Here is a 27,920-nt window from a genome sequence, read left to right as displayed (position 1 = left end):
AATAAAATACTACAGCAAGAACAGCGCGCCTTAAAGTGCATGTGACACGAAAAAGCATGTTTATTTCATAATACACGCGGTATTTTATGCCCCTGAATGATATGGACCGCTTGGATGTGTGTGGAAGCGATCGCTATAGTTATTTAGTTTTTTGAATCCCGCGCCATGAAAATGAGTGACTTCCGGCTTCGGTCTTGCATTGAGGAGGAGGGCGCTGTGACGTGTACGGTAGAAGACGTCCTCTTCACTATACAGTGTACTGTTGTGTATGAGGACGAAGGATTCAGCTGATTTTGCGGATTAATACGTTTATTTTTCGCATCACGCCAGCCAAACGGCTGCAGAAAAATAATTCTGTATGAGGGAGAGGTGTATGCACCTTTTTGGAGTTTCAAAAGGTTCCCATTCACCGTGGATATTTACTGTGGGACCATTGGACTTACGAGGGAGTAAACATCTTGTTTTGTATTATGTCAAATACAAATACAGCGATTACAAAGTAAACACTACAAACCTCCTTGAAATAAAGGACTACTTACGTTTGATCATTGATAGGCATGTAAAAAGCGCTCCTCATGCGCAATAGCAGTACGTTAGCTGCACAACAACTCCAGCCACCCTCTTCCGGGGAACGAACTGTAAATTGCTCTCCGCCGGGTGGTTTGCCGAACCACGAAGACTATCGACAACCGGGCCGTCATGTCAAATAATCCAGGCTAGTTATGTGTGATTTTCCGCTTTGAAGACTTTGAAACATCACTCGGTTCGGGTTAGCATGTCGGCTAGCTGTCACGCCTTCTGGTTTGTTTACATTCTCCGAAGCCGGGGAAGGGAAGTGACATATGTCCGATTTAGGTGTCATAAAACATCGTTCGGGAGGTGCGACAGTAAAGGTGAAGTCGACAGTTTTGACCATTATGGAGTAATTTTCCCATGTCGTCCTGAATAAATGCATTTTTATTATTTCATATTCCATTCAGCACAAGACTGTTATTTGTCATGACCATGCCATTTATTTTGCAATTGGGGAAAATACTTGGATAAAAAGAATATCCTGTAAAAATATTGAAGTAAAGAGACAGAAACAATGACATTTTGCCGCTCTCTTCGTCGTTTTCCTCGTTGTGAATAGTTCCCCCTCTACGGGCTGACTGGTCCTTCTCAAGCCATTTATACAGCTATTGGGGAAAAATACTTGAATAAAAAGAATATCCTGTAAAAATATTGGAGTAGAGAGACTGAAACAATGACATTTTGCGGCTCTCTTTGTCGCGTTTTCCTCGTTCTGAATAATTCCCCCTCAATGGGCTGAATAGTAAAACTGATGAGCCAGTCTACCGCTGACATTATCCACCTGTTGGGGACGCTAAAGCCCTATAATGGTAGGCGTGGCTAACCGGCAGATTAAAAGACTAATTTCTCGTCATCTGCGCTTTGCTAAATTGTTGTATATAGTCGAATCGTCTCAAAATAAGATTTTAATTCACATAATAATGCCATTTAAGACTTTTTTTTCTCGTGTCGTATGCTCTTTAAAATGAGTGCTTCACACGCTTGTACAGTAGGTAGGGGTATGCACCTGATAAGTGTTGCAACGATGAATCGATTAAGTCGAGTAATTCGATTAGAAAAAAACCTTCGAATCAAATTTTGCTGCTTTGAGTATTTGTTTGAGTGGGAACAGTGAATATGACTTAACATTTAACATGGCTGAATCCAGCTGCTCTTTGTTAAGACCAACATAAGGTAATTTTTTTGTATGTGCTAATGTTTTTTAATGCATTTGTTATTTGGTTTAAAGGTATACTTAGCAGTTTTTTTGTGGGAATATGTGTTTGAATGATTTATTAAGAGGTTTGTGTAAAAGAAAAGTTTGCATTTCATACCATTAAAGCTAGCAGACTTTTGCTATGCAAGTTAGCGAAGTGTTCTCTTGTTGTACTTAGATTCTCATTTATTTATTTATTTTTTTAATACAGTTTGAGGCTCAGCTTTGGTATTTTATTTTTAAATAAAAGTGCAATTCTGCGTAGTTTGAAAAAACACTCGGAAATTTTATTTTGTATTCGTATTTAACGCTCTTTTGACAGTGGAATCTTAGCAAATCTCCTAAAATGTATTCTGCATTGCGCTAAATGTTCCTCATTTGATTACTAGATTATTCAAACTAATAACTACGTAGTTGATAGATTAATCGACTACTAAAGTAATCGATAGCTGCAGCCCAACACCTGATAGTTGCTTGTAATCTGCCACTAAGAAGAATTTTAGAATTTTTTGAGCTTGTTAAGCTTTGGTTTACAGTGCAATCACTTTTATTTTTTCAATCTGCACGGTTGTATAATATATTTTTATTTAAAACATAAAACGTATATATCACATTTTGGCATCAGGAGAAAATACTTTTTACTTTTAAAGTAAATTTTAAAGGAAGTACTTTTGTACATCTTTTCTTAGATACGTGTACTTTTACCGAATTAATTTTTTGCCCGTGTATCTACTTTTAATTAAAAAAAAAAAAAAAAAAAAAAGTGATTACTTCATCCACCACTGCTCTTAACAGATTGCATGTCACCCACCCTCTGTGACAAAGCAAATTGAAATTAGACAAAAGGATAATGAATTTAGCCACCAGAGAAAATAAAGCCATTATAACACTACAAACAAATATTGCATATACAAAGATGACAATACAAAATCTGAACTAAATCAATGTATTTCCAGTTCTTTGTTGGCCTACCAAAAAAACTGAAGACAGTTGGTGAGTTTCCCAGTGACGGCTTTTCTCCCGATGCAGACGTTTGTGAGGGTGAAAAATTTGACGGCTTTTCTCCTGATGAAGACATTTGTGAGGCTGAAAAATTGAACGGGACAAAGGTGATCGTCTGGTACGGAGTCAGTGAAATATTTTAAAATGCTAATGTAATAGGCCATGTCACATGATTTACCTGTGGGTGAGATATTTTCATTTTCTTCTTTCATTTGTTTCAAGCGCTCCGCCATATATTCTGATACTTTAAACGGCGAGCTATACGCAACATTACCATCTTCGTCAATAAAGAAAGGCGAATCATCTCTGACTGTGGAAGAGAAACATTTTTGAGATAAATTATATTCATGCATGTGCCAAAGGTCCTAAAAATATGTGATGCCTTTTTTATATTTTTACCAAATGTTTGCTTGGGAGCCATTGCCTTCATCAGTTCGTCAAACTTTTTTTTCATGCGTCTGTCATTTTTTGGCGTCCTCTCTGGAATGTCTTTAGGCAGCATGCAACGATGCTGCAAAAAAAAAAAAAATAAAAATAAAAAAATGAAACCAATAACAGTTGAACGTCTGTAAAGTGGTGGTCTAACTCGGGGAACATACTTTTTTGCTGTACTAGAATAACGTGTAATTGCACATCCACTCAGTAGGTGGCAGTGACGCGCTCATTTTCAGAGTGTGTGCAGTATTTTTAACCAAACAAGAGCACACAGCAAAGTGCAATGGCGATACGAAGAGCTTAGACGAGGAAATATGACGAAGCTGATATCGCGTTTGGCTTTGACTTTTAATACAGTGGGAAACGAGGAAAGACCAGTCTATTTACTGCATCTAAAAATGTTTGCAGCGGACAGCAGGAAGCCAAATCAATTAAGACATCACTTAAAATGATTAGACCCCCATCACAATGATAAGCCGCTTGATTTTTTCAGCTGCCTAAGGATAGGTTCATACTTCAGGTCCTAATGCACAATTCTGATTTTTTGTCATATCTTTTTTTTTTTTTTTTTTTTTTTTTTTTTTTTTTTGGCGTGCCCGCTCCGACTGCCTTTGTCCACTGAGCCTGTTCAAGTATTACGCATGCGCACTAATTCGCTAAGCAAACTGACCTACATGCGCAGAAGCATTAAAACAAATAACTACACATGCTGGCTGTATGTATTCCAGGGTGATCATATTTTGATTTCCAAAAAGGACACAAATAACAGACATTATTAATCCCCATTTAGTCTTATATTCACAGTTTATATGGATTGATACAATGCATGCCGCAAGCACATAAGCCTTATGTGTGTGCGTCAGCTTGCCCCGACTCAGCCATGTAAGCAATATTGAAATGTTGCTCATTTCGCGCACAGAAAGAAAAGCGAGCATTATCAAGCTCATCCTTTTCTTAATTTTATTTTTTTATGACTGTGGTCAAGCCTGCGTCCTGCGTAAAAGCAGAGCTCAAGCTAGGCGCTAACGCTAATGCACAGCTATCGCTGCCATCCTGCCTGCTGCTCTCGCTCTTTGCTGACATGACTGCTGCATGAATTCCGATTTGGGAGACTTGACAGTTCAGACTGCCGCCACATTCTGAAAAAATGTGGCCCATATCAGATTTCAACCGCATACGAAAGTGACCCGGATCGGATTTGAAATGGTTCACGACTATGCAACTTGTCCCGTTCTGACCGTCAAATTAATGCCTCACTTGAGTCGGAAAACACGAAAAAAATCGGATTCGTGCATTAAGACCTGCAATCTGAATCTAGCCATACAGACAGTTTGCTCCGACCCTAGGCCGTGTAAGCAATCTTGAAATATTGCTCATTTGGTGCACAGAGAGATAACCGAGCATTCTCAGGCTTATTCCCCCACAATTTTATTTTTTTATGACTTGTCAAGCCCGCTCTAATAAGCCACAACTGCTCTCTTTTACTAAAATATGTTGTTAGAACCACACATATTATTACCATTGATTTAAAAATCTATAATATTCAGTACGTTTTGACCTCCTTTCCGTGAGTCATCACCTTATCGTGGTGGAGGGGTTTGCGTGTCCCAATGATCCTAGGAGCTATGTTATCTGGGGCTTTGGGCCCCTGGTAGGGTCGCCCATGGCAAAAAGGTCCTAGGTGAGGGGCCAGACAAAGCACGGATCAAAAAGACTCCTTACGATGAAAAAGATAAATGAACTCAAGGTTCCCTTGCCCGGACGCGGGTTACCTTGGCCCCCCTCTGGAGCCAGGCCTGGAGGTGGGGCTCGAGGGCAAGCGTCTGGTGGCCGGGCCTGTCCCCATGTGGCCTGGCCAGGCACAGCCTGAAAAGGCAACGTGGGTTCACCACCTGTGGGAGGGGCCAAAGGGGTCGGGTGCATAGTGAGTCGGGCGGCAGCCAAAGGCGGGGGCCTTGGCGGTCCAATCCCCAGCTGCAGAAGCTAACTCTGGGGACATGGAATGTCATCTCTCTGGCAGGGAAGGAGCCCGAGCTGGTGTGTGAGGCAGAGAAGTTCCGACTAGATATAGTCGGACTCTTCTCCACACACAGCTTGGGTTCTGGTACCAATCCTCTCGAGAGGGGTTGGACTCCCTTCCACTCTGGAGTTGCCCATGGTGAGAGGCGCAGAGCAGGTGTGGGCATTCTTATTGCCCCCCCCGGCTTGGCGCCTGTACGTTGGGGTTCACCCCGGTAGACGAGAGGGTAGCTTCCCTCCACCTTCGGGTGGGGGGATGGGTTCTGACTGTTGTTTGTGCTTATGCACCGAACAGCAGCTCAGAGTACCCACCCTTTTTTAAGTCCTTGGAGGGTGTGCTGGAGAGCACCCCCTCTGGGGACTCCCTCGTTCTCCTGGGGGACTTCAACGCTCACGTGGGTAATGACAGTGAGACCTGGAGGGGCGTGATTGGGAGGAACGGCCCCCCCGATCAGAACCCGAGTGGTGTTCTGTTATTGGACTTCTGTGCTAGTCACGGTTTGTCCATAACAAACACCATGTTCAAACATAAGGGTGTCCATATGCGCACTTGGCACCAGGACACCCTAGGCCGCAGTTCGATGATCGATTTTGTAATCGTGTCATCGGACTTGCGGCCACATGTTTTGGACACTCTGGTGATGAGAGGGGCGGAGCTGTCAACTGATCACCACCTGGTGGTGTGTTGGCTCTGATCGCGGGGGAAGATGCTGGACAGACCTGGCAGGCCCAAACGTATTGTGAGGGTCTGCTGGGAACGTCTGGCAGAATCCCCTGTCAGAAAGACTTTCAACACCCACCTCCGGCAGAACTTCTCCCTTGTCTCGGGGGAGGTAGGGGACATAGAGTCCAAGTGGGCCATGTTCCGCACCTCCATTGTTGAGGCGGCCGATCGGAGCTATGGCCGTAAGGTGGTTGGTGCCTGTCGTGGCGGCAATCCCCGAACCCGTTGGTGGACACCAGCGGTAGGGGATGCCATCAAGCTGAAGAAGGAGGCCTATCAGGCCTTTTTGGCCTGTGGGACTCCGGAGACAGCTGACAGGTACCGGCTGGCCAAGCGGACTGCAGCTACGGCGGTCGCAGAGGCAAAAACTCGGACATGGGAGGAGTTCGGGAGGGGGTCCATGGGAGGAGCTGGTTGAAGTGGCTGGGGAGAGGGAAGTCTGGGCTTCCCTGTTAAAGCCGATGCCCCCGCGACCCGACCCCGGAGCAAGCGGAAGATAATGGATGGATAGATGGATGTATGTATGGATGGATGGATGTACTAGCAAAGCTAGTATGATGAATTGCATGATTTTGTCACACTGCTGCTGGTCAGATTATTTTATTTACAGAACTGTGGGATGAGTTCCCAATGTCGTACCTGCATCCAATTCCAGCTCATCAGTAGTGTCTTTAAATCGATCCTAGGCGGCTTGCCGAGATATTGACTTGCTGCCATTTGACAGTTTGTCTTCTTGACCCCTTCCTTGAGAGTTGCATATTTGCCTTGGTTTTTACATTCATCTGCCTCTCAACGCGGTTTTCCCTCTTTTTATATTTTTCTTCTTCTTCTTTTTTTTTTATTGTTTTCTTTTATCGATCCCGACTTACTGTCACAGACCCTTTTTGTGTGTTGAATAAACCCTTTTGTTTTTGTTTTGTTACCCTATGTTATTGTTCTCCGTTTGCTTCCACATTCACGGACCATAATGCTTTCAGGTTTTACTGCACAGACAACGCATGTGGGATGGGATTGCTTTAAAAGGAAAATCATGACTCTGACACTATGTAGAAGTATAGTCCTGTGGTCTACGCACTCGTCTGTCGCACAGGAAACTCGGGTTTGAATCCCGCTGGAGACCCTCATTTAATTGCTTTTGCTGCTCGTTTTGGAAAATATCAACAGTACGTCCTGCTCATATTTCCACTCGGGTTCAAATTGGAAGGGCAGAACCAATGACATGTTCACGTAGCTAAAGAGAGACACTGCGGAAGCACGGCAGCACCGCCCATTACGTTACCACGCAGAGTGCATTGCGTCATCAACAACAATGGTGACCGACCTGGTGGAGAAATATTATGCTTCATGTGAGGTGTAATATTTAAAAACAGTATTTGTCCCAAGTTACTTACTTTCCTGTTAAAAAACGGACTGCTTTCATCGTTCAAGGCAGGATACAACTCTTCGTCCACCAGCACACCATCGTCATAACATCTGAACATTATTAAGCAACATTAAAATTCATACAATAATGAAAATATCACAATTCATTGCAATGTATACATACCTCCAAACCCACACTACAGAAACGAGCTTCACCTTACTCGTTTTCGCTCGCTTCCACGTGGCAGGATGACCGTTGTGAAAAACAACATGCGTGACTCGCTTATTAAATCTTTTTGATACCTGTAATCAATAAAATTTTATTAAAATTACTTGTGAGGAAACTCACTGGTTGTTCCCCTTTTGAAGCACTTTGGGGGAATTAATTAGATTTTTTAAAAACCTCAAATTAATAGCATTAATGCAGTTAACTACAGACAAACCGATCATCGGTTGGGCTGATATTTGGAAATTTGACGTATATCGTATCGGCCTTTTGTTTTAATTCGACCGGCCCATATGAAAAAATTTAAAACTGGGATATTTTGGCACAGATGCAGCCACCCCTTTCTCTCCTGCACTAATATTCACCCCATCCTCGAATTGGTTAAATTGTATTGGGAAATGGAGTTATACTTGTATTGTGCCTCAGACACTTCTGGAGCTATTATTTTCCATTTGTGTGATTCAATAATATGTTTTAGGCATTTCAATGAAGTTCAGTGTTTGCATTATTCAAATTTATTGCGCCAATTTTTACATTTTTACTGCAAATGAATATCAGCTCCAAAAATCGCCCCCTTTAACTACCAGTGTTGTTAATCTTAATTTTAAAAAGCAATTAGTTACAGTTACAAATGACTTCTCCCAAAAAGTAATTAAGTTAGTAACTCAGTTACCTCAACATAAGCGGAATTAGTTACTCGGCAAAGAAACTGACGTTACTTTTAATGTTCAACACGTTATTACATGATCCATTCGATAACGTCTTTCATACCAAATATGTTTAAAATATCTGATTGAATTGAACTTTTTCATTCCCAAAAAAACATAGGTCACCCTTTTTGAATTTTTAAAAAAAATTTCACCTATATAAGAGTCTAATGGTATACAAACCTTAACTTAAAACTAAAAGTCTTTGTTTTTCCTGTTGTACTGAGACCGCACCAAACCGTAACCCCCGAACAAAGGTACATACTGAACCGTGACTTGTGTGTACCGTCACACCCCTAACATATATATATATATATATATATATATATATATATATATACACGTAAATGTATTTTTCAATATGCAGGTGAGGCTCTGAATCGCTTACCTCTTCCATCTTTGCTCTAGCTCTTTTGATTGAAAAAAATATAATAATAATTTTTTTTTAAATCACACAAGGTTTATGGATAGGTCATCCAAAAAAAGTTTACCATTTTGGGTAATAAAAAACAAATTATTATATTGTAGCATCTACAGTGGGGCAAATAAGTATTTAGTCAACCACTAATTGTGCAAGTTCTCCCACTTGAAAATAATAGAGAGGCCTGTAATTGTCAACATGGGTAAACCTCAACCATGAGAGACAGAATGTGGGGAAAAAAAAAAAAAAAGCCAAAAAATCACATTGTTTGATTTTTAAAGAATTTATCTGCAAATCATGGTGGAAAATAAGTATTTGGTCAATACCAAAAGTTCATCTCAATACTTTGTTATGTACCCTTTGTTGGCAATAACGGAGGTCAAACGTTTTCTGTAACTCTTCACAAGCTTTTCACACTGTTGCTGGTGTTTTGGCCCGTTCCTCCATGCAGATCTCCTCTAGAGCAGTGATGTTTTGGGGCTGTCATTGGGCAACACGGACTTTCAACTCCCTCCACAGATTTTCTATGGAGTTGAGATCTGGAGACTGGCTAGGCCACTCCAGGACCTTGAAATGCTTCTTACCAAGCAACTCCTTTGTTGGCCTGGCTGTGTGTTTGGGATCATTGTCATGCTGAAAGACCCAGCAACGTCTCATCTTCAATGTCCTTGCTGATGGAAGGAGATTTTCACTCAAAAGCTCTCGATACATGGCCCCATTCATTCTTTCCTTTACACAGATCAGTCGTCCTGGCCCCGTTGCAGAAAAACAGCCCCAAAGCATGATGTTTCCACCCCCATGCTTCACAGTGGGTATGGTGTTCTTCGGATATAATTCAGTATTCTTTCCCCTCCAAACACCTGTGTTTCTAGCAAAAAGTTCTATTTTGGTTTCATCTGACCATAAAACATTCTCCCAGTCCTCTTCTGGATCAGCCAAATGCTATCTAGCAAACCGCAGACGGGCCTGGACGCGTACTGGCTTCAGCAGGGGGACACGTCTGGCCGTGCAGGATTTGAGTCCCTGGCGGCTCATAGTGTTACTGATAGTAGCCTTTGTTACTGTGGTCCCAGCTCTCTGTAGGTCATTCACTAGGTCCCCCCGTGTGGTTCTGGGATTTTTGCTCCCCGTTCTTGTTATTATTTTGACGCCACGGGGTGAGATCTTGCATGGAGCCCCAGATCGAAGGGAGACTATCAGTGGTCTTGTATGTCTTCCATTTTCTAATAATTGCTCCCACAGTTGATTTCTTTACACCAAGCGTTTTACCTATTGCAGATTCAGTCTTCCCAGGGTCTACAATTTTGTCTTTGGCGTTCTTCGACAGTTCTTTGATCTTGGCCATGGTGGAGTTTGGAGTGTGATTGACTGAGGTTGTGGACAGGTGTCTTTTATACCGATAATGAGTTAAAACAGGTGCCATTAATACAGGTAACGAGTGGAGCCTCGTTAGACCTCGTTAGAAGAAGTTAGACCTCTTTGACAGCCAGAAATCTTGCTGGTTTGTCGGTGACCAAATACTTATTTTCCACTCTAATTTAGAAATAAATTCTTTAAAAATCAAACAATGTGATTTTCTGCCCCCCCCCAGCACACACACATTCTGTCTCTCAAGGTTGAGGTTTACCGATGTTGACAATTACAGGCCTCGCTAATCTTTTCAAGTAGGAGAACTTGCACAATTGGTGGTTGACTAAATATTTATTTGCCCCACTGTACAAGGACAACGCCCACTTGGTGATGATAATGCACACTGAACAGTAAAACAGTCCATTATTATAATTATATATATATTTATATATTATTATTATAACTAAATGCCACAAATCGTATGTAAAAAAAAAAAAAAAAAAAAAAAAAAACGTTGCCCCAGAGTTTAAGATGACGGTCGCCACACTAAATACTGATGCTAGTGAGAACGCGAATGCTATGCTAACGCTTTGAGCCACCGAGCATTGAGTTTGGAACGGTGTCACAATCCCTTTCCCTCCTCCCCCTCCTGCTCTGCTCTCTGTGTCTCCCGCGTCATTCACCCAAATTGTAGTAACGCGAGCTTTCACATCCTTAGAAACAGTAACGCGAGCCTAGTAACGGTAACAGTGTTGCAAAGATGGAAAAATTAGATTACTCACTTCTGACAAAAATAACACCGTTAGTAACAGCATTATTAACAACACTGCTAACTAATAATAATCGCTATCAGTGGCGCCACCAGGGGGTGGCCAGGGGTGGGCGCGGCCCCCCTTATAAATTTTTTGGCCACCCCACTGGCCACCCCGCTTGCCAGTATATCGTTAGATTGTTGTAGCAACAGTTATGCATTTCATCCCAAATGCACAGCCAGGACTATGGATTATGGACTATGCACATTAAATCATTAGTAACATCAAATATTACACAATACACCAAAGTATATCGGTAGCCGTGTCCTTAGGTCTTTCTGATAGTTTTCCCCTGACCTTTTTACTGCAATAATATCAAGAAAACCTGAAATTATGGCTTTTAGTTTTGGTGTGCTACCCCAAGATTTTAAGTCTTGGGCCTATGAAAATTTTCTGGAGGTGCCACTGATCGGTATTGGTCCTGAAAAACCCCTATAGACCCTACCCACGTGACGTCACAACTCCTTCCTCCTGACTGGTGCCGCCCAATTGTCCGTCAACACATTATGTTTACCTGTTACGGCTACGTACATTCTTCCTATTTACGACGTGTTTTTCTGATCGTTAACATTAATAATCAAAATGGTGAAGGTGGTGTGTGGCGGTCGGTTGCAATAACAGAGAAGATAGACGGAGAAGACGGAGAGACTTGAAGTTCTACCGGATTCCGAGAGACCCGGAGAGAAGAGAGCGAGATGGGCTGCTGCAATTCGACGAGAAAACTGGGCTCCCAACGATTACCACAGATTATGTAGTAGTCATTTTATATCTGGTAAGATGCATTTAATATATATTTAGAGGGTTTTGGGCTGACAACCACAATTAAGATCATTGCTAGGCTAATCGCCGACAACATACACGTATGTATGTAGTGAGAGTGCTATCGCTAAACCATATAAACATTAAAAGCCCTAACTCCATTGACAAACGACATGAAATACATTAGACTTGACAGTGGATTGATTGATTGATTGAACACGTTTATTTCGAATACTTAATACATAGGTACCGATAATCGGTGACAATAATGAAAAAAAAACAAAAAAACAAAATATGAGTATTCGAAAAGGAGTGAGAAGAAGTAAAAACTTATTTACTCCCACCCCTTGTCCTTAAGTCCTGACATATCAGTTCCATTCCTTACATTTAAATATATACATTCTTGTTTAACACATATACAATCTCACCATATAACCCTGCATATGACCTATACACACAAAAAAGCCCAGAAAACATGAATAAATGACAGCACTGTCCCATATCCCAATAACCACAACACCCTAGTTATTATCCATATTTCCATCATCCTTATATTTCTTGAAAATCATATCTTTATACAGTTTCTTAAATTGTCCAATATTTATACATTGTTTTAAGTCCACATGAAATTTCTTCAGTAGTCTCACCCCACATACTGATATGCAAAAACTTTTCCTTGTCGTCCGAAATCTGGGTTCTTTGAAGTCCCTAGATCCCCGTAAATTGTAACTTGTTTCGTAGTTTGTAAACAACTGCTGAATATTCTGAGGTAATAAATTTCTTACAGCTTTGAACATTATTTGTGCTGTTTGGTATTGTACGATATCTGAAAGCTTGAGCAATTTTGACTTATGAAATAGTGTGTTTGTATGATCCTGATAACCAGCTTTGTGTATGATCCGTAATGCCCTTTTCTGCAGTACATTTACTGAATATAGCGAAGTTTTATAATTATTGCCCCACACTTCGGCACTGTATTGCAAGTAAGGAGAGACTAGTGAGCCATATAGAGTGTGGAGTGATTTGGAATCTAATACCCACTTTGCTTTATTTATTATTGCAATATTCCGCGAAATTTTGCCCTGTATGTGTTTGATATGTTGTTTCCAGTTAAGTTTTTCATCAATAATTACCCCCAAAAACCTTATTTCATGTACTCTCTCAATTTCTATCCCATCTACTATTATCTTCAACTGTGCATCGTTTTTAAAGTTCCCAAATAATATTAGTTTCGTCTTCTCTAAATTTAATGATAATTTATTATTACTAAACCATATTTTTAATTTGTTCATTTCTGTTGTTATTTCCCCCTGCAATTGTAATATGTTATCCCCTGAGTGAAAAATATTTGTGTCATCAGCAAATAACACAAACTGCAGTAGCGTGGAAACCTTGCACATATCATTTATATACAAAAGAAAGAATTTGGGGCCCAATACTGACCCCTGTGGGACACCACACACAACATCCAAACATGATGAGGAATTATTACCTAATTTGACAAACTGCTGCCTCCCCCTAAAATAACTTTTTACCCATTCAAGCACTATTCCTCTAATGCCATATCGTTGGAGTTTATTAAATAATATCTCATGATTAATTGTATCAAATGCCTTCTTCAGGTCTATAAATACTCCAGCAGCATATTTCTTGTGGTCTATAGCATTTGTTATTGATTCTATTGCTTCTATTATTGCCAGAGTTGTAGACCTGCTTGACCTAAACCCATACTGATTTTCAGCAAGGATGTTGTGTTTTTCTAGGAATGAGTCTAGTCTATTGTTGAAAAGTTTTTCAAATATTTTTGAAAATTGAGGTAATAGAGATATAGGTCTATAATTTGTAAATGAATGCTTGTTCCCAGTTTTGAATATTGGTATTACCTTGGCTATCTTCATTTTATTTGGAAACTTACCAGTCTGAAACGACAAATTACATATGTATGTTAATGGTTTTGAGATGGCCTCAATCGTCTTTTTCACTAATGACATATCAATGTCATTATAGTCTGTAGAAGATTTATTCTTACATTTTAAAACAATGTCCACTAGTTCCTGCTCTGTCACAGGTTTGAGAAAAAGAGAACAAGGATTTCTTTCAGATAAATATTCTTCATAATTTCCGGTATCAGGTATATTTTCTGCTAGTTTAGGACCCACATTAACAAAAAAATTATTCATTTTTTTGGCAACTTCATCCATGTTGTACTTTTCTACATCCTCATCAATAAAATATTTCGGCAGACTGTTGTAGATATTACTATTCCCTATGATATGTTTTAGTATCTTCCATGTTCCTTTCATATTATGTTTGTTATCCTCTAATATCCGTGCATAATAATCTCTTTTAGTAGCTCTCATAATATTAGTCAACTTATTTTTATATTTCTTGTATTTCTGTTCAGACTCTATAGTCCTCTCTCTAATGAAATCTCTATAAAGATAATTCTTCTTTTTACATGCATTTTTTAATCCCGTTGACATCCATGGGCAATTACCATAGGCATGTTTTTTATTGTGTTCCTTAATTGGGCAATGTTTGTCATATAATAGCATAAATATTTCTAGAAATTCATTATATGCTTGGTTAACATTGTTGCCGTTATATATGTTTTCCCAGTTTTGATCCATCAATTCATTTCTCAACGAATTTAAGGCTTCCTCCGTCTTCACTCGTCTGCGTTCTGTTTTTTCCTCTTTTTTCCTTCCAAGTTTTATATTGCTTATTGTAAAGACCGGGAGATGATCACTTATATCATTTATCAATAATCCACTAATTGCTTTATCATCAATATTGTTTGTGAAAATATTGTCAATTAGCGTAGCAGATGTAGATGTAATTCTACTTGGCCTAGTGATTCTTGGGAAAAAACTCATGCTGTACATTGTTTCAATAAAGTCAGTTGTAGCTTTGTGACTATTAGAATTTAAGAGATCAATGTTCCAATCTGCACATATAAAAACCATTTTGCTACCTATATTTGAAAACATCCTTTCCATCCATTCACTGAAAGCAGCAATATTTGAGTCTGGTGTCCTGTATATACAGCTAACAATAATATTTCTAGAATTCTTACATATTTCAATAGATAAGCATTCAAGAGCATTATCCACCACAGTTGTCATTTGTTCAATAACTTTGAAGTCTAATGCTTCATCAATGTATATAGCCACTCCTCCACCACCTTTGTTTTTTCTGTTTTTATATATGAATTCATATCCCTCCATTTGAAAGTCTGTTCCTTTTTCAGTATTAATCCATGTTTCTGAAATTGCAATAATATCGAAATGTTCTGTAAAAGTATTCAAATAGTCCTTAATTTTCTTGAAATTTGCATACAAGCTTCTACTGTTGAAATGAATAATTGATAACTTTCCCATATGTTTAATGACCTTGTTATATTGTTCATCTGTATAATAGCAGCAGTTTTTGTCAATGGAAGAGAAAAAATTACTGTCCGGATCTATGTCCTGTTCTAAATCCAAATTGTGGTGGTCAATGTACTCAAAACTTTTCAGTTTCTGTTCCCCGCTGTTGCGTATTATCTGTGTTAGTTGGTTCCTATCCCCCGATCCATAATAAGTTCTAGCCAATTGTGAAGTCATGGTTGTGTTACGTTTGCTACCTCCGTATCCAGTCCAGTCTTGATCCGCTCCATCCTATGTTGACACTGCAATCCGTTGACGTTTATGAATATTTCTCCAGTTCAGTGATATTTCGTATGCAGATTACTCTTGCTTCTTCGGGGGTCCCGTTCAATTTTATATATACTTTGCAACTTGAAGTCCACGTATTTTGTATTTTCCTCTGTTTTTTAAGTTGTCGCGCTTTCCAGGCTATATCCGAGTTATGTTTGGTTAGGTGCTCATTGACGAAGACATCCGTTCCCTTCAGCTTTCTTCCTTGATTCAATAGGGCGATTTTGTATTTTCTGTTTGTGAACCGAAGTAGTACAGCTGGCTTCTCACCATCTTTTCTCCTGGGCAGAGGGTGGCAGGCCTCGATGTTATTGTGGTCCAGTTCGATCCCTTTGGACCATAGGAATTCAGCCACCTGTTTCTCCGTGGAGCTATTATCTAGCTCAGCGGGCTCTCCCCCTGCGCTCTCCGCTGCCGCCGCCCGCGCGTACGACCTCGGTTTGATTTTAAGACCAGTCACAATAACGTCATTCATTCTGGTGTGCTGTTCAAGGTCCGCGACACGGCTTTCCAGATGTTGAATACGGTTGTCTTTCTCAGCATTCTGTATTCTCAGCTGCATTACTTCCCCGACCAAATCCATAATAGTTTTCTGCTGTTGCCGAACAGCACTGAGTTCCTCCGTTATGAAGTTGAGAGACTGCTTGATCTCCTCAATTTCATCCATTGACGGGACTTTTTTCGGCGGCATTTTAATGCAAAATGGGCCACGCCGAGTTATTCAGTGTCTATCGGGCAAGAAGTGGAGTTCCCACGCTGTCAAGCGCTTTAGCTGACAGGCCGTTTTGCTAGCAAGTCTCGTTACCGTGCTCCAGAGTGATGCAATGATGTTAGCAATAACAAAAGATTTTGAATTGAAAATTTCGTAACTCACCTTTCCAAGCACAAGATAGATTCCTGCCGAATTTTCGTGGACGAGGACCTGTTTCACCCAACCAGCAACGAAGTATTTATAAGCCTCCAAGCTCTTAAAGTTTTTCAAACTTTCGTGAGAATAGGCTGATTTTGTGTGGACAAGATAGTTGTACATATCAGGCTAGCTAGCAGATGTCGGGCAAACACGGCGGAGACAGCGGGTCGAAAAACATCGATTTAGGCATCAAATATGGATCTGGCGAATGGATAAACTGAAGCTTTTCCACATAACGCCTTTTATGCAACGCATCAAGTGAGTTTACGGCATCCGAAAGCACCGGGTCTTCCATGAAATGCATTATAAATTGCTCGATCAATTGAGACCATTGATAATACAGACACAAAATGACGGACAAGGGGGCCGAACCATACAGCGAGCACGTGATTTTGTGACGTCGGTGGGTAGGGTCTATCGGTCGATCTTTACTCTTACGGATAAAGAATGGTAAAAACGAGATCAATTGTAGCTTATTTGAAACACGCAAGGTTTTTTTTGTCAGTACAAGCATTCTAGGAAATCTTGGCGATTTTCTGCAAACCCCCCCAAAAAAATTCAATGATGACTTTTGGTTAATGACAACGATTTCATGACAAACGATCTTGGGACGAATATGATAAATATGCTTTAATAGAAAACATTACCAAGAAAAAAATAAGTTTATTTGCAATTTTGGCTTTTTAAAATTTAAGAAGATTTCTTGTTATTTGAATATTAGCTTACCTGAGCGCCCATTTGTAATAGTTGTTGTATCAAAGATGGTGAACAGTTGGCTCTCCTGTCAGATAGCCACACATCCACATAGGCATTGACATCTAGAAAAGACATTTATTCAGGATACAAACATGAGGAATGAGCTTCCACATTGTGCATTTCTTAGCATAGTGCTGATGATGCATTACCTTGAAGAACTGTGCTGCTGTTGCTTTTGGCTATTACTGCCATCTTCAGCCTTCAAGACTCCCCTTGACAAAAACAATTACCGAACATGTTTTTTTTTTTAACCGTTTTCTTTCACCTGAGTAAACTATAATGAGTTACAGTGGTATGAAAAAATATTTGAACTTTTTGGAATTTCTCACATTTCTGCATAAAGTTACTATCAAATGTGATCTGATCTTTGTCAAAATCACACAGATGTAGAGAGAGTGTGTGCTTTAACTAAAACCACCCAAACATTTATAGGTTTTCATATTTTAATGAGGATAGCATGCAAACAATGACAGAAGGGAGAAAAATAACCCTCTGCAGTAAGTAGACTTAAAGAGCAATAGCGTACTGCACGAATGCTATTTTTAGACCTTGACGTCGCATCGTAAAGCGGAAGTGGGACATTACAGACCCGCCCTCGCATAGAAACAGTGTTAATTCTGCTACTTTTCTCCAGTAATCTTTCAAAAAAATTTTGATGGTGATTTTATTCAGAAATGTGAGAAGTTCTAAAGGTTCAGTTACTTTTTCATACCACCGAAAGTGAAGGCTAAGGACTATCTAAACAACTCTCAGCCAATATCAATCTTGCCATGTCTTTCCTAAGAGTACTTTATAACAAGCACAATACCAGTTTTTAAAAAGCTACGTTATTGAAGGGCAGATAAAGAGTTTGTCGGATTTTTGTGTAATTTGACAAATTTAAACTATAGATGAGTTCGTCGAAACGACGATGTCATTTCTAACGCTTAACTGTGAGAGGAATTTTGCGCTTTTTTTTCTTCTTCTAGTTCTTTAGTATTCAGTCAATACTGCCTTCCCAAAACCAGAAGTGTGATGTCATTTACAGAAGACGTCGGAATACATAGCGGACTTTATCCATAGCAGCACCAGCAATAGTGATATTTCTGGCAAAAGTAGCCATTCAGGATCACTTTTTCGTGATGTAAGGGCTCCCAGGAAAGATTATTTACAATTACCGTAATTTTTGGACTATAAGGCGCACCTAACTATAAGCTGCCACCCACCAAATTGACACGAAAACGGCCTTTGTTCAAAGATAAGGCACACCGGACTATACGTAACTCGCAGCTATTGTCACTGTATTATAGGATATTTACTTAAAAAAATATAAACCAGAAATACTTTATTTGTCATAAATATGACATGAGCATTAATGAATGCTTATGAGAGATATCATTTAGCGTCATCCGGCAAATGATCACTCTTGAATGGATGTAAAAGATTAGAGCTGGACATGAACGGAGTTAGTAACAAAATTTGCAGGATGACATTTATTGACATCTGTCATAAGCATTCATTAATGCCCATGCCAGTGTAATATCATAATTTTGACGGTCTTACGACAGTCATATAACACCGCTGTCAAATAAAGTGTTGCCGGCTCGACACATCATGAAAGAAAGAGTGGTAAGCCTATGTCTAGCATTTCTCTCTGAACCTTTATTCCTCCAGTTAATCTGTGATATAATTATCAGTAATTGCAAAAAACTGACAAGTAATTATATAGATCGGGTAATAAATGTATCAAATTCAGATGAATAGACGAACTGTCAGATGTCAGCTTAAATGTTGAAAATAAAAAAAGCGATCGAGAACCCGGGGAGAAGTTCTTCCACTTGACTCTCTCAAAAGATGTCCAAATCCTTGCAGAAAAAGGTTTTTGTAGGCCACTGATAGTCTCTTGAGCTTTCGTGTGAGCAATTCATCACTACACATCGAGATGGCATGATGAATCTCGCAAGTAAAACCCAGAAAATGTTTGCAATATATTGTGAATATAGCGTAGTGCTAAACTTCCCTATTGAAGTAGTCTCAATCTTCGTGATTTTCTTCATCAATCAAAATAATACTCCATTTCTTGGTAAAGAAAGAATTTAGTAGTATAGGAAAAAAAGTTTTTAACATTTCACTTGATCTTAGAAAACCACTGCATGTGCAGTTTAAAAATATTATTGTTTCATAGGTAAGGTTTAACATTTTACAATAAAACATGACTGATTGGAATTAGCTCTGCAACGATTAATCGATTAACTCAAGCAATTCATTAAGAAAAAAGCTTCGAATCAAATTTTGCTGCTACAAGGATTAGTTTAAAATTTAATTTAAAATTTAATTAAAGTGGTGTAGTAATGGTTTGTGTTGTAAGTGTTCGCATGCAGTTTTATTCATTTGGGTGGATACACTGCCCTCTAGTGGCAATAGTCAATATGAATTACAATGATACCTCGTTTTTCGCGGTTAATCTCGTGATAATCGAAACTCCGCTAAGTAGAGGCAGCGCTTATTTAAATTTTAAAAACTTTTTTGTTGGGGTGTGTTCAATGTATTTATTCAGATTTAACAGCATTGGAAAGAGATACATAAGACATGTTTTTTTCCCTTTCATCCCCAAAGTGCCATTAAAAAAAAAAAAAAAACATGTATATGTATATTTAAATAAATGTTTTTTAAGCATTCCAAAGGTAATAATTATGATATAGATGATATATATATATGAAAGAAAACAATGATTTGTAGATGCATAGATTAGGGCGGCAACTAACGATCATTTTAATAATCGATTAAGCTGACGATTAATTAAACGATTAATCGGATAAATTTTGAATTATCTTCACAATCTACCTTGAAGTTGTTTAGGCATGTTGGAAGGAATAAGATAAAAGGGATAACTTTCTTTCAAAAATAATATTTTATTACAGCTTCCTGACTTAACCGTAGTCTACAACTGTATCAATATCAATTATACAATTTGTTATTTATTATTCGATTTAATCGATTAATTGTTGCAGCCTTATTAAGAAACTAGTTTAGACAGGAAGAATTCCAAAAATTGGCAAAAATGTGAATTTTTGTTCATGTCAGACTTTGACTTAACAAAAGTGTAATGAGGAAATCTGGTAATATTTACAACTTAGAAGTTAATGTATATGTTATAATTTCAAGAATTTAGACAAATTTAAGGTGAAGGTCCTAAACGATCAATTGTTTATCAAAATAGTTGTCAATTTGCTAATTGATTAGCTGTCGATTAATCATTTTTGTACCTCTAGTATACATGCATACATCTTAACATTTTAACATCTTAAATAACATCTTAACAACATCAAAATAGTTGTCAATTTGCTAATTGATTAGCTGTCGATTAATCATTTTTGTACCTCTAGTATACATGCATACATCTTAACATTTTTAAATAAAATACTGTTGTTGTTTTTTTTTTAATTGAAAAAAAAAAATCCACGATGGACTGAGGGCAGCGCAATATAGCAAGCGATCACTGTAACTCATCTAACATGGCTGGATCCAGATGCTCCCTGTTACGAACAACATAAGGTTTCAAGCTGGCTTGAAAGGATTGTTTATGCATTTGTAATTTAGTTTAGAGGTATATTTCATAGTTTTTTTGTGAGAATACGTGTTTGAACGATTTGCTAAGAACATTGCAAAAAAAAAAAAAAAAAAAAAAAAAACCCAAAAATTAGAATTTTATAGCATTTAAGCTCGCGGACTTTAGCTTTGCAGGTTAACCAATTGTTCTTTTGTTGTACTTTGATACTCTTTCTTTTTTTTTTACCGTTTGAGGTTAAAATCAGGTAGTTTAATTTATTTTTAAATGCATTTATTACTTTTGTGAAATGAAAGTAATTCTGCATCGTTCGAAAAAACACTAGGAAATTTTATTTTGTATTCACATTTAATGCTCTTTTGAAAGTGCTGTCTTAGCAAGTCTTTGTTTTAAATCTCCTAAAATTTATTCTGAAACGCATTAAATGTACCTAATCCAATGACTCGATTATTCGAACTAACTAGTTGATGGATTAATCGATTACTTATATAATCGATAGCTGCAGAACTAATTGGAAGATTAAAGGTGCGTGCTGTTTTTTATGATAAAATAGGAATCAGCAAAAATCAAGATGAGCGAGTTTGGCTTTTCAAAAATCTGTGATCAGTCAAAAAATTGTGATCGGTGCACCCTTATATCATTCTCATTACATAAACAAATAGTACTTATTCGATTAACTCGAGTAATTTGATTAGAAAAAAAACTTGTTTAATCGACTCGACAAATTTGATTAGAAAAAAAACTGCTTCGAGGATTTGTTTAATTAGTGGTGTTGTAATTAGTAGAGGTGTGCAAAATTTCCGATTCTTAGATTATTCGCGATTCGGCCGTGGAAGATTCGAGAACGATTCACAAACATCCAAATTCCGATTATTGAAATATGCCAAGTAAAGCAGAAGTACGACACACTCAGCGCGCCGCGCAGTCTTCGGTACGCAATTAGGGACGGAGCGAGAGTAGCTAAACATCATGCTTCTCATTACCCGGCCCCTCGGGTAATGCCAATGCTCAACTCACGGCTCTAGCTCAACTCATGCCACGAGATAAAAAAAAAAACAACAACAACAACGTACCTGACTGCTGCCGAAAAGCTGCTACAAGCCACATTATGTTACGGTAGATATCATTTATATAGGACTAGATGCAATATAGCTTCGGTATCGTTACCAGCACATCTACAAAATACTAGATGCGGGCGTTAGTAACGGCCGCCATCTTAAAGCAGTACACTTCCCTGCAAGGCTGTTGTCGCGAACCTTCCAAGCGAACCTAATTAACTTTTTATCTAAAATACTCATAAATCGGTAAAATATTGACTTGAATCTATCTTTAAAATAGTTTTAAAACTTTCACATGTTGAAAGTAGACAAAAGAGAAATTATGGAATAACAGGAGCAATTTTAACAACTTTAACGGTTGATTCACAACATTAAATTAATTGAAAGTAGTTTAAAGCTGCTGATATAGAATGGGGACTGGAGTTTTTTATTTACTGTTATTTTTGTATATTTGTTCACTGCTATATGTTAACTTGATACTGAAATAGTAGTTTGGTTTAGCCTGAGAGGATTTTTGAACAATTTTGGAACTAATGTACAAAACAAATAAAAAAAAAAATTTTAAAAATAAAAAAATGAAATAAAAAAAATAAAAGGAGTGGGGTGCATCAATAATCGTTTTAAAATCGAATCGGAGCCTCTGAATCGTAATCGAATCGTTAGGTGCCCAAAGATTCCCAGCTCTAGTAATTAGGGTTGGGCATCGTTTAAAATTGAATGATTCCGGTTCCGATTAAATGTTTCGATTCTGGTACCAAACGGTTCTTGATTCTTTTAAGAGCCAGGGTATTAAAAAATGTTTTTTTTAAAAAAAAAGGTAGGGTAAAAAAATCATAGTTTAAAAATGTATTAGTTTATATTATTGTCTTAAATTCTAAAAAAAAAAAAAAAAAAAAAAATTAGGAATTTAAAATGTATTGTTATTATTTTTTTATTTTTATTATTATTATTTATTTGTACAATTAATATGAAATTCATGAATTATATGAACTTCTCACAGGGCTATTTTTAAATTGTACATAAATATCAGACTTTGAACTTGAATGTGAAGTGTGTTTCTATCCACAGGAGTGCACTTTCACAAAGATTTTTATTTTTCAAAAGCTCACGGAGAAAACATTTACTCATATACTTTTGCCATGCATGTACCTTAGCTGGGAGCTACGACAAAGCATTAGTATAAATTCTTCTATTGATTATAATTTGATGTAGATGAAGCAAAATAATAAGGTTTCCTAATTTGTAAAACCGATTCTGTTGTGTTTGCAGACACATGGAATGTTTATGTTGTGACAATACCAGTTAGACCAGTGAGTGGCGCTGTAGGTGTGTGTAAATATAATGCGGAGAAGAAGAGATGAAAGCGTCTGGCTAGGATGCTATGTGATGTGATGCTATGTTTTCACTAGAGCTGTCAAAATTATCGCGTTAACGGGCGCTAATTAATTTTTTAATCAATCACGTTAAAACATTTGACACAATTAACGCATGCACTGAATGACCCGCTCACGCATTGCCTCAAACAGGTTACAATGACGCCATTTATGGACATTAAGAGTGAAGAGAATGCCACCGGTCGCTTGGGAGCAGCGCCGTTCCATACTAATGTTATTCCTTCTACGTCTATTGGTAGTTGTGAGACGTTTATGCTGTTACATTGTGCTATTTGTGCTCCACGCATATTTCTGTAAGTTTTCTTTCTTTTAGTGGAAATTATGTGTCTCTTGTTGTATTTTGGGTAAGAAATGTACAGAGATATATGTTATAAAGGCGAGTGGACACAGGCGTTCTTTGGACCGCGCAGTTTATTGGCATAAGCTTCGGCAACTCCTTCACAACAAACATAAGTATCATTTAGTGATAGCACAACAAAAATAATATTCCTATCTCTCTCTCAAAAAAAATAATGTTCACAAAAAGAAAAGCACTTCAGTCTGTAGTAGTGAGGCCCTAGTCTCACACAAATAAACAACAATGCAAAGTGAATTGGCTTGAACCGGCAACTTACTCAGACTTTGATCACTATTCTTATTATTGTTATTTTCATTCTTATAATCATTATATTAAATCTACTTTTGATTGAAAATTTTACAAATTTTATTAAAACGAAAACATGAAGAGGGGTTTTAATATAAAATTACTATAACTTGTAACTATAACATTTATCTTTTAAGAACTACAAGTCTTTCTATCCGTGGATCACTTTAACAGAATGTTAATAATTAATAAACAAATACAGTACCTATGTACAGTATGTTGTATGTATATATCCGTCTTGTGTCTTCTTTCCATTCCAACAATAATTTACAGAAAAATATGGCATATACGGTGGTTTGAATTGTGATTAATTACGATTAATTCATTTTTAAGCTGTGATTAACTCGATTAAAAATTCTAATCGTTTGACAGCCCTAGTTTTCACTGCTACGAGTTCATTAAAACAGTAATCGAATGCTTCATATGGCTGCTTCTTTCTAAATAAGCTACATCAGATTCTAAAAAAAAAAAAAAAAATGCCTTTAATACTGTTGATTTTAACGGAGGCGGCAACGCGCTATGTAAAGTAAGCAGCTGCTTAATAAAGCTACATTAGCCCGATGGAATAATACTGGGTGCTACGACGAAGCATTAGTATAAATTTTTCTATTGATTATAATTTGAAGATTTTTTAATACCGTTGATTTTAACGGAGGCGTCTACTGCTTTAAGATGGCGGCTATTTACTAACGCCAGCGAGTCTGTCATTTCGCATCTAGTCCGCTATACTAGTACATGTACTAACACCGGCGAGTGTCATTTCACATCTAGTTCTGTATAATTGTGATATCGACCATAGCCAATGTAATAATACGACATATTCTCGTACTATTCCGTCCATCTATCATCTACTGCTTAATCCAGGGACGGATCGTGGGAAAAGCAGAAGAGAGAGGTAATTTATTGTTTTACTTACCTGGTTCTGACTATGCTACTCTGCACTTGTATTCCTTGAAGCCGGAGGTGTTTAAACATATTGGTCGTGCCACCAACTTTGCATGATATAGTTGTGTTGCAAATGTTGCACTGAACTGACTGGTCTTTTTTTTTGTTGTAAAGTTCAGCCAAACTTTTGAGCGCCGCCGCACCGTGTCCATGATTGTACTCAAGTTGCAATGCACAAACACGCACTTCTTGTGGCTTCTTCTTCGTCGTTTTCGGCAACAATTCTTTCCCGCTCGGCGGTCAGGGCATCGAAACATGGAATCGAAATTTAAAAATTCAAACGGTTCCGGAAGCATCGGAGTGTTAGAACAGGGTCCCATCGATCCTCGATGCCCAAACCTGGTTGTAACGGTTCATTTTGAAGGTGTTTGCATTTAGTTTTATTTGGGTGGATAAACTGCCCTCTAATGGAAACAGTCAATATGACATAAGTCATCTAACATGGCTGGATCTATCTGCTCCCTGCTGAGACCAACATAAGGTTGTAAGTTTTTGCTTTTTTTTTTTTTTTTTTTTTTTTTTTTTGAGGGAATATGTATTTGAATGATTTGTTAAGCATATTGTAAATAAAAAAAATAGCATTTCATAGCATTCAAGCTAATCATTATTATTATTAATTTCAATACAGTTTGAGGCTTAGCTGAGGTATTTTATTTTAAAATGCATTTATTGCTGTTGTGAAATAAAAGTGCAATCCTGCATAGTTTAAAAAAAAAAAAACTCGGGAATTTTATTTTGTATTCTCATTTAATGCTCTTTTGAAAGTGCAATTCACCAAGCTTTTGCTTTACATCTCTAAGATTTATTCCGCAACCCATTAAATGTTCCTAATCAGATTACTCGATTATTTGAACTATTTGAAAGATTAATCAATTACTTAAATAATTGATAGCTGCAGCCCTATGAACAAACATTTGACACTACCTCGCCATCAAACAGGACAGGGTGTGTTTGACGACTTTAGAAAATTACCTTATATAATAAAGTTAAAACTGCCTTAAAATTATACTTTCGCATGTTCTAATTAAAAGATTTAAGCAATATTCCTATTAAAAAAAAAATCTCTAGTCTCCATACTTTTAGTGTACTGAAACTGAAAGCACAAACCCTATTACTTCCTGTTCTCTTGCACTGCTGAGCTGCGTGTACTTCGAAATAAAAATAGGGATTAATTTATGTTTTATTTCGACTTCTAAAGGCTATGTGTGCGATTGTGAGACCGTGGCAGAAACATGATGTGGACCTCATATGTATAACTCCAAGCATATGAAACAATTGAAAACTAAAAAAAAATTGAGGTTCACCTGTATGGAATCCCGAATCACATCAGCGATTTAAGGGCTTCACCGGCCAATAACTGACTAAAATGACGACATCCCCTGACCTAAAAAAGTGAAATGACTTGCAGTTTTACTTCAATACTGATATCCACAGATGGAAACAATGAGGAACAAACATTCGACATGCTTTGAGTTCAACGCTTACCATCATGAATCGACATTTTAATCATTTGTCTAGCATTATTAGTTTGCTACGTCGCATAAATAGGTTAACTTACTCAACGAGTGTGGGGTACTTACTTTTACCGGTAATAAAGATGGATTTTAAATCGCCCTCTCTTGACAAAACGTCCAACCTTTCGCGCCCGTAGTTTGTAGCGCTAAGCATTGTGGGATAGGATCGGTTGATTGGCGGAGAGTTGCTTACGTCACTTTATGATCACAATAAAGAAAAAATGATAAAAACCGAATAGAGTGAGCAGAATTTAGTTTTTGACGTGTAAAATAAACGTTTTCAAAATTAAGAGAACATATTTTATCGATTGCTCTTTTGCTCTTACGTCACTTCTGCAAAGCGTTGAAGCAAAAATGAATGACGAAGAAATGGATGCTGCATTCGAATATACTGGGAAATCGGAATTATTCCACTCGGATTGAACCATTTGCGACCTCAAAGCGTCCCAAGCGCGTGTAAACTGAAAAGATGGCTGACGCGACAAGTTTTTTAAATTTTATTTAGGCAATCAAAAGACATTTAGACCTCCAGCAAACCTGCTTAAGCAACTCGTGAAGTCGGGGAACTTTTCTTTATGATTTTCCGACGAGGACCTCCCAGAGTCCAGTAACGTTCCCGTGATACTTTTCCTGGTCGGAGGTTATGTCCGACTTCCCATCTTCCTCAAAAGCAGCACGAGAACGACGCAGGACGAAATAGAAAAATACACGAGTGAGAAAAAAAAATGAAGAAAAACCTGTCACTCTCTTTATAGTCAAAAGTATGAAAAAAAATTATTGTTATCAACTGTAATATTTCATTGGGAAAGGTCCTTTCTCTTTCTTTCTTTCCTTCTTTCTTTCTTTCTTTCTTTCTTTCTTTCTTTCTTTCTTTCTTTCTTTCTTTCTTTCTTTCTTTCTTTCTTTCTTTCTTTCTTTCTTTCTTTCTTTTAAATAATTTTTAAGTTTATAATTATTTCAAGTCCTTTAACATAATGACAAACGAGAAATGTAGGCCATAATTTATATATGTCCCTGTTATTACCATGGATTTCTTTTTCTATAAATTTTTATTTTCGGTACAACCTTCTATCTGTTGTTTTTATTGTGATTTGAATGTAGTTAGTGATACTCTTTCTTGATCGTTCTGCCTATCATTATTAACTGCTGTGTAGACCATGGGCGTCACCAGACATATTGATCTGCAGTGGCCCAGTATAAATTTCACTGGCATAAAAATAAATGAAACTACTTTGTAATTTTAAGTCTACATAATAAACAATCTGCACATGGTTCATCAATATGGTAATGTATGCACGAAACTTTGGCTATGTATATCCCCGGATGTCCGACTTGGTCCATATGAGTTGACACTTCCGCGAAGAACCTTCGGGAGAAATGCTGCGTTCAAGTGTGTCAGGAGATCCGAGTTACCAACTTGGAAAATCGTTCTGATGTGTTGTAAAGCCGTAATGTGGGATTTGAATATATTAATTGCCTATCTTTGGGATCTAACCTCGAACAATTTTGTATGTCTACTGATCATCATTTCCAGCTGTTTTACAAGCATTTTATTTGTACAAGATGTATAATTTTTTAGTTCTGTTTGATCCAAACGGCATCTCTCTCGCAAATGGTATCATAAATTAATATGCTCGCAGCAAGGAAATAACAGCAAGGAGAAATGAGAGAGGTAAGCTAAGTAACCGACCTAGGCAACATAAACCACTTTTTAGGTCACAACTTACCAGTTGTGAAACAGTGATTCATTGCATAACAGTTACAGTGATATACAGTATCCCCATTTCTGACAAAGTAGAGCAGCAGAGTGCAGAAAGAGGTGAGGAAAAGATGGTTGCTGACCATGTGCAGGTGAATCAACAAGGGCTGT

The 27,920-nt window shown here is 37.9% G+C and overlaps 1 protein-coding gene across 3 annotated transcripts in view; it reads right to left on the bottom strand.

Annotated features, from left to right (window-relative positions):
* The window catches only part of mcph1 (microcephalin 1), a 111,797-nt gene extending 85,556 nt beyond the window's left edge, over nucleotides 1-26,241 (bottom strand). The window contains exons 1-9 of one of the 3 annotated variants that reach the window (XM_057848758.1): nucleotides 26,117-26,237; nucleotides 25,841-25,920; nucleotides 17,099-17,161; nucleotides 16,920-17,011; nucleotides 7,495-7,613; nucleotides 7,340-7,421; nucleotides 3,170-3,281; nucleotides 2,949-3,080; nucleotides 2,741-2,854 (exon numbers count right to left, since the gene is read on the bottom strand). In XM_057848758.1, coding sequence (XP_057704741.1) covers nucleotides 2,741-2,854; nucleotides 2,949-3,080; nucleotides 3,170-3,281; nucleotides 7,340-7,421; nucleotides 7,495-7,613; nucleotides 16,920-17,011; nucleotides 17,099-17,141 — 694 coding nt within the window. In that variant the 5' untranslated portion in view covers nucleotides 17,142-17,161; nucleotides 25,841-25,920; nucleotides 26,117-26,237. Of the gene's footprint in view, nucleotides 1-2,740; nucleotides 2,855-2,948; nucleotides 3,081-3,169; nucleotides 3,282-7,339; nucleotides 7,422-7,494; nucleotides 7,614-16,919; nucleotides 17,012-17,098; nucleotides 17,162-25,840; nucleotides 25,921-26,021 lie in introns of all 3 variants that reach the window. The other 2 variants (XM_057848759.1, XM_057848757.1) reach the window with 2 other exon arrangements.
* Between the last annotated feature and the right edge of the window lie 1,679 nt (nucleotides 26,242-27,920).

Source organism: Corythoichthys intestinalis, chromosome 10 (assembly GCF_030265065.1).
Source record: "Corythoichthys intestinalis isolate RoL2023-P3 chromosome 10, ASM3026506v1, whole genome shotgun sequence".
NCBI classification, from domain to species: domain Eukaryota; kingdom Metazoa; phylum Chordata; class Actinopteri; order Syngnathiformes; family Syngnathidae; genus Corythoichthys; species Corythoichthys intestinalis.
Note: the sequence above shows the minus strand (reverse complement) of the source record. Positions and strands in the feature narration are given on the sequence as shown.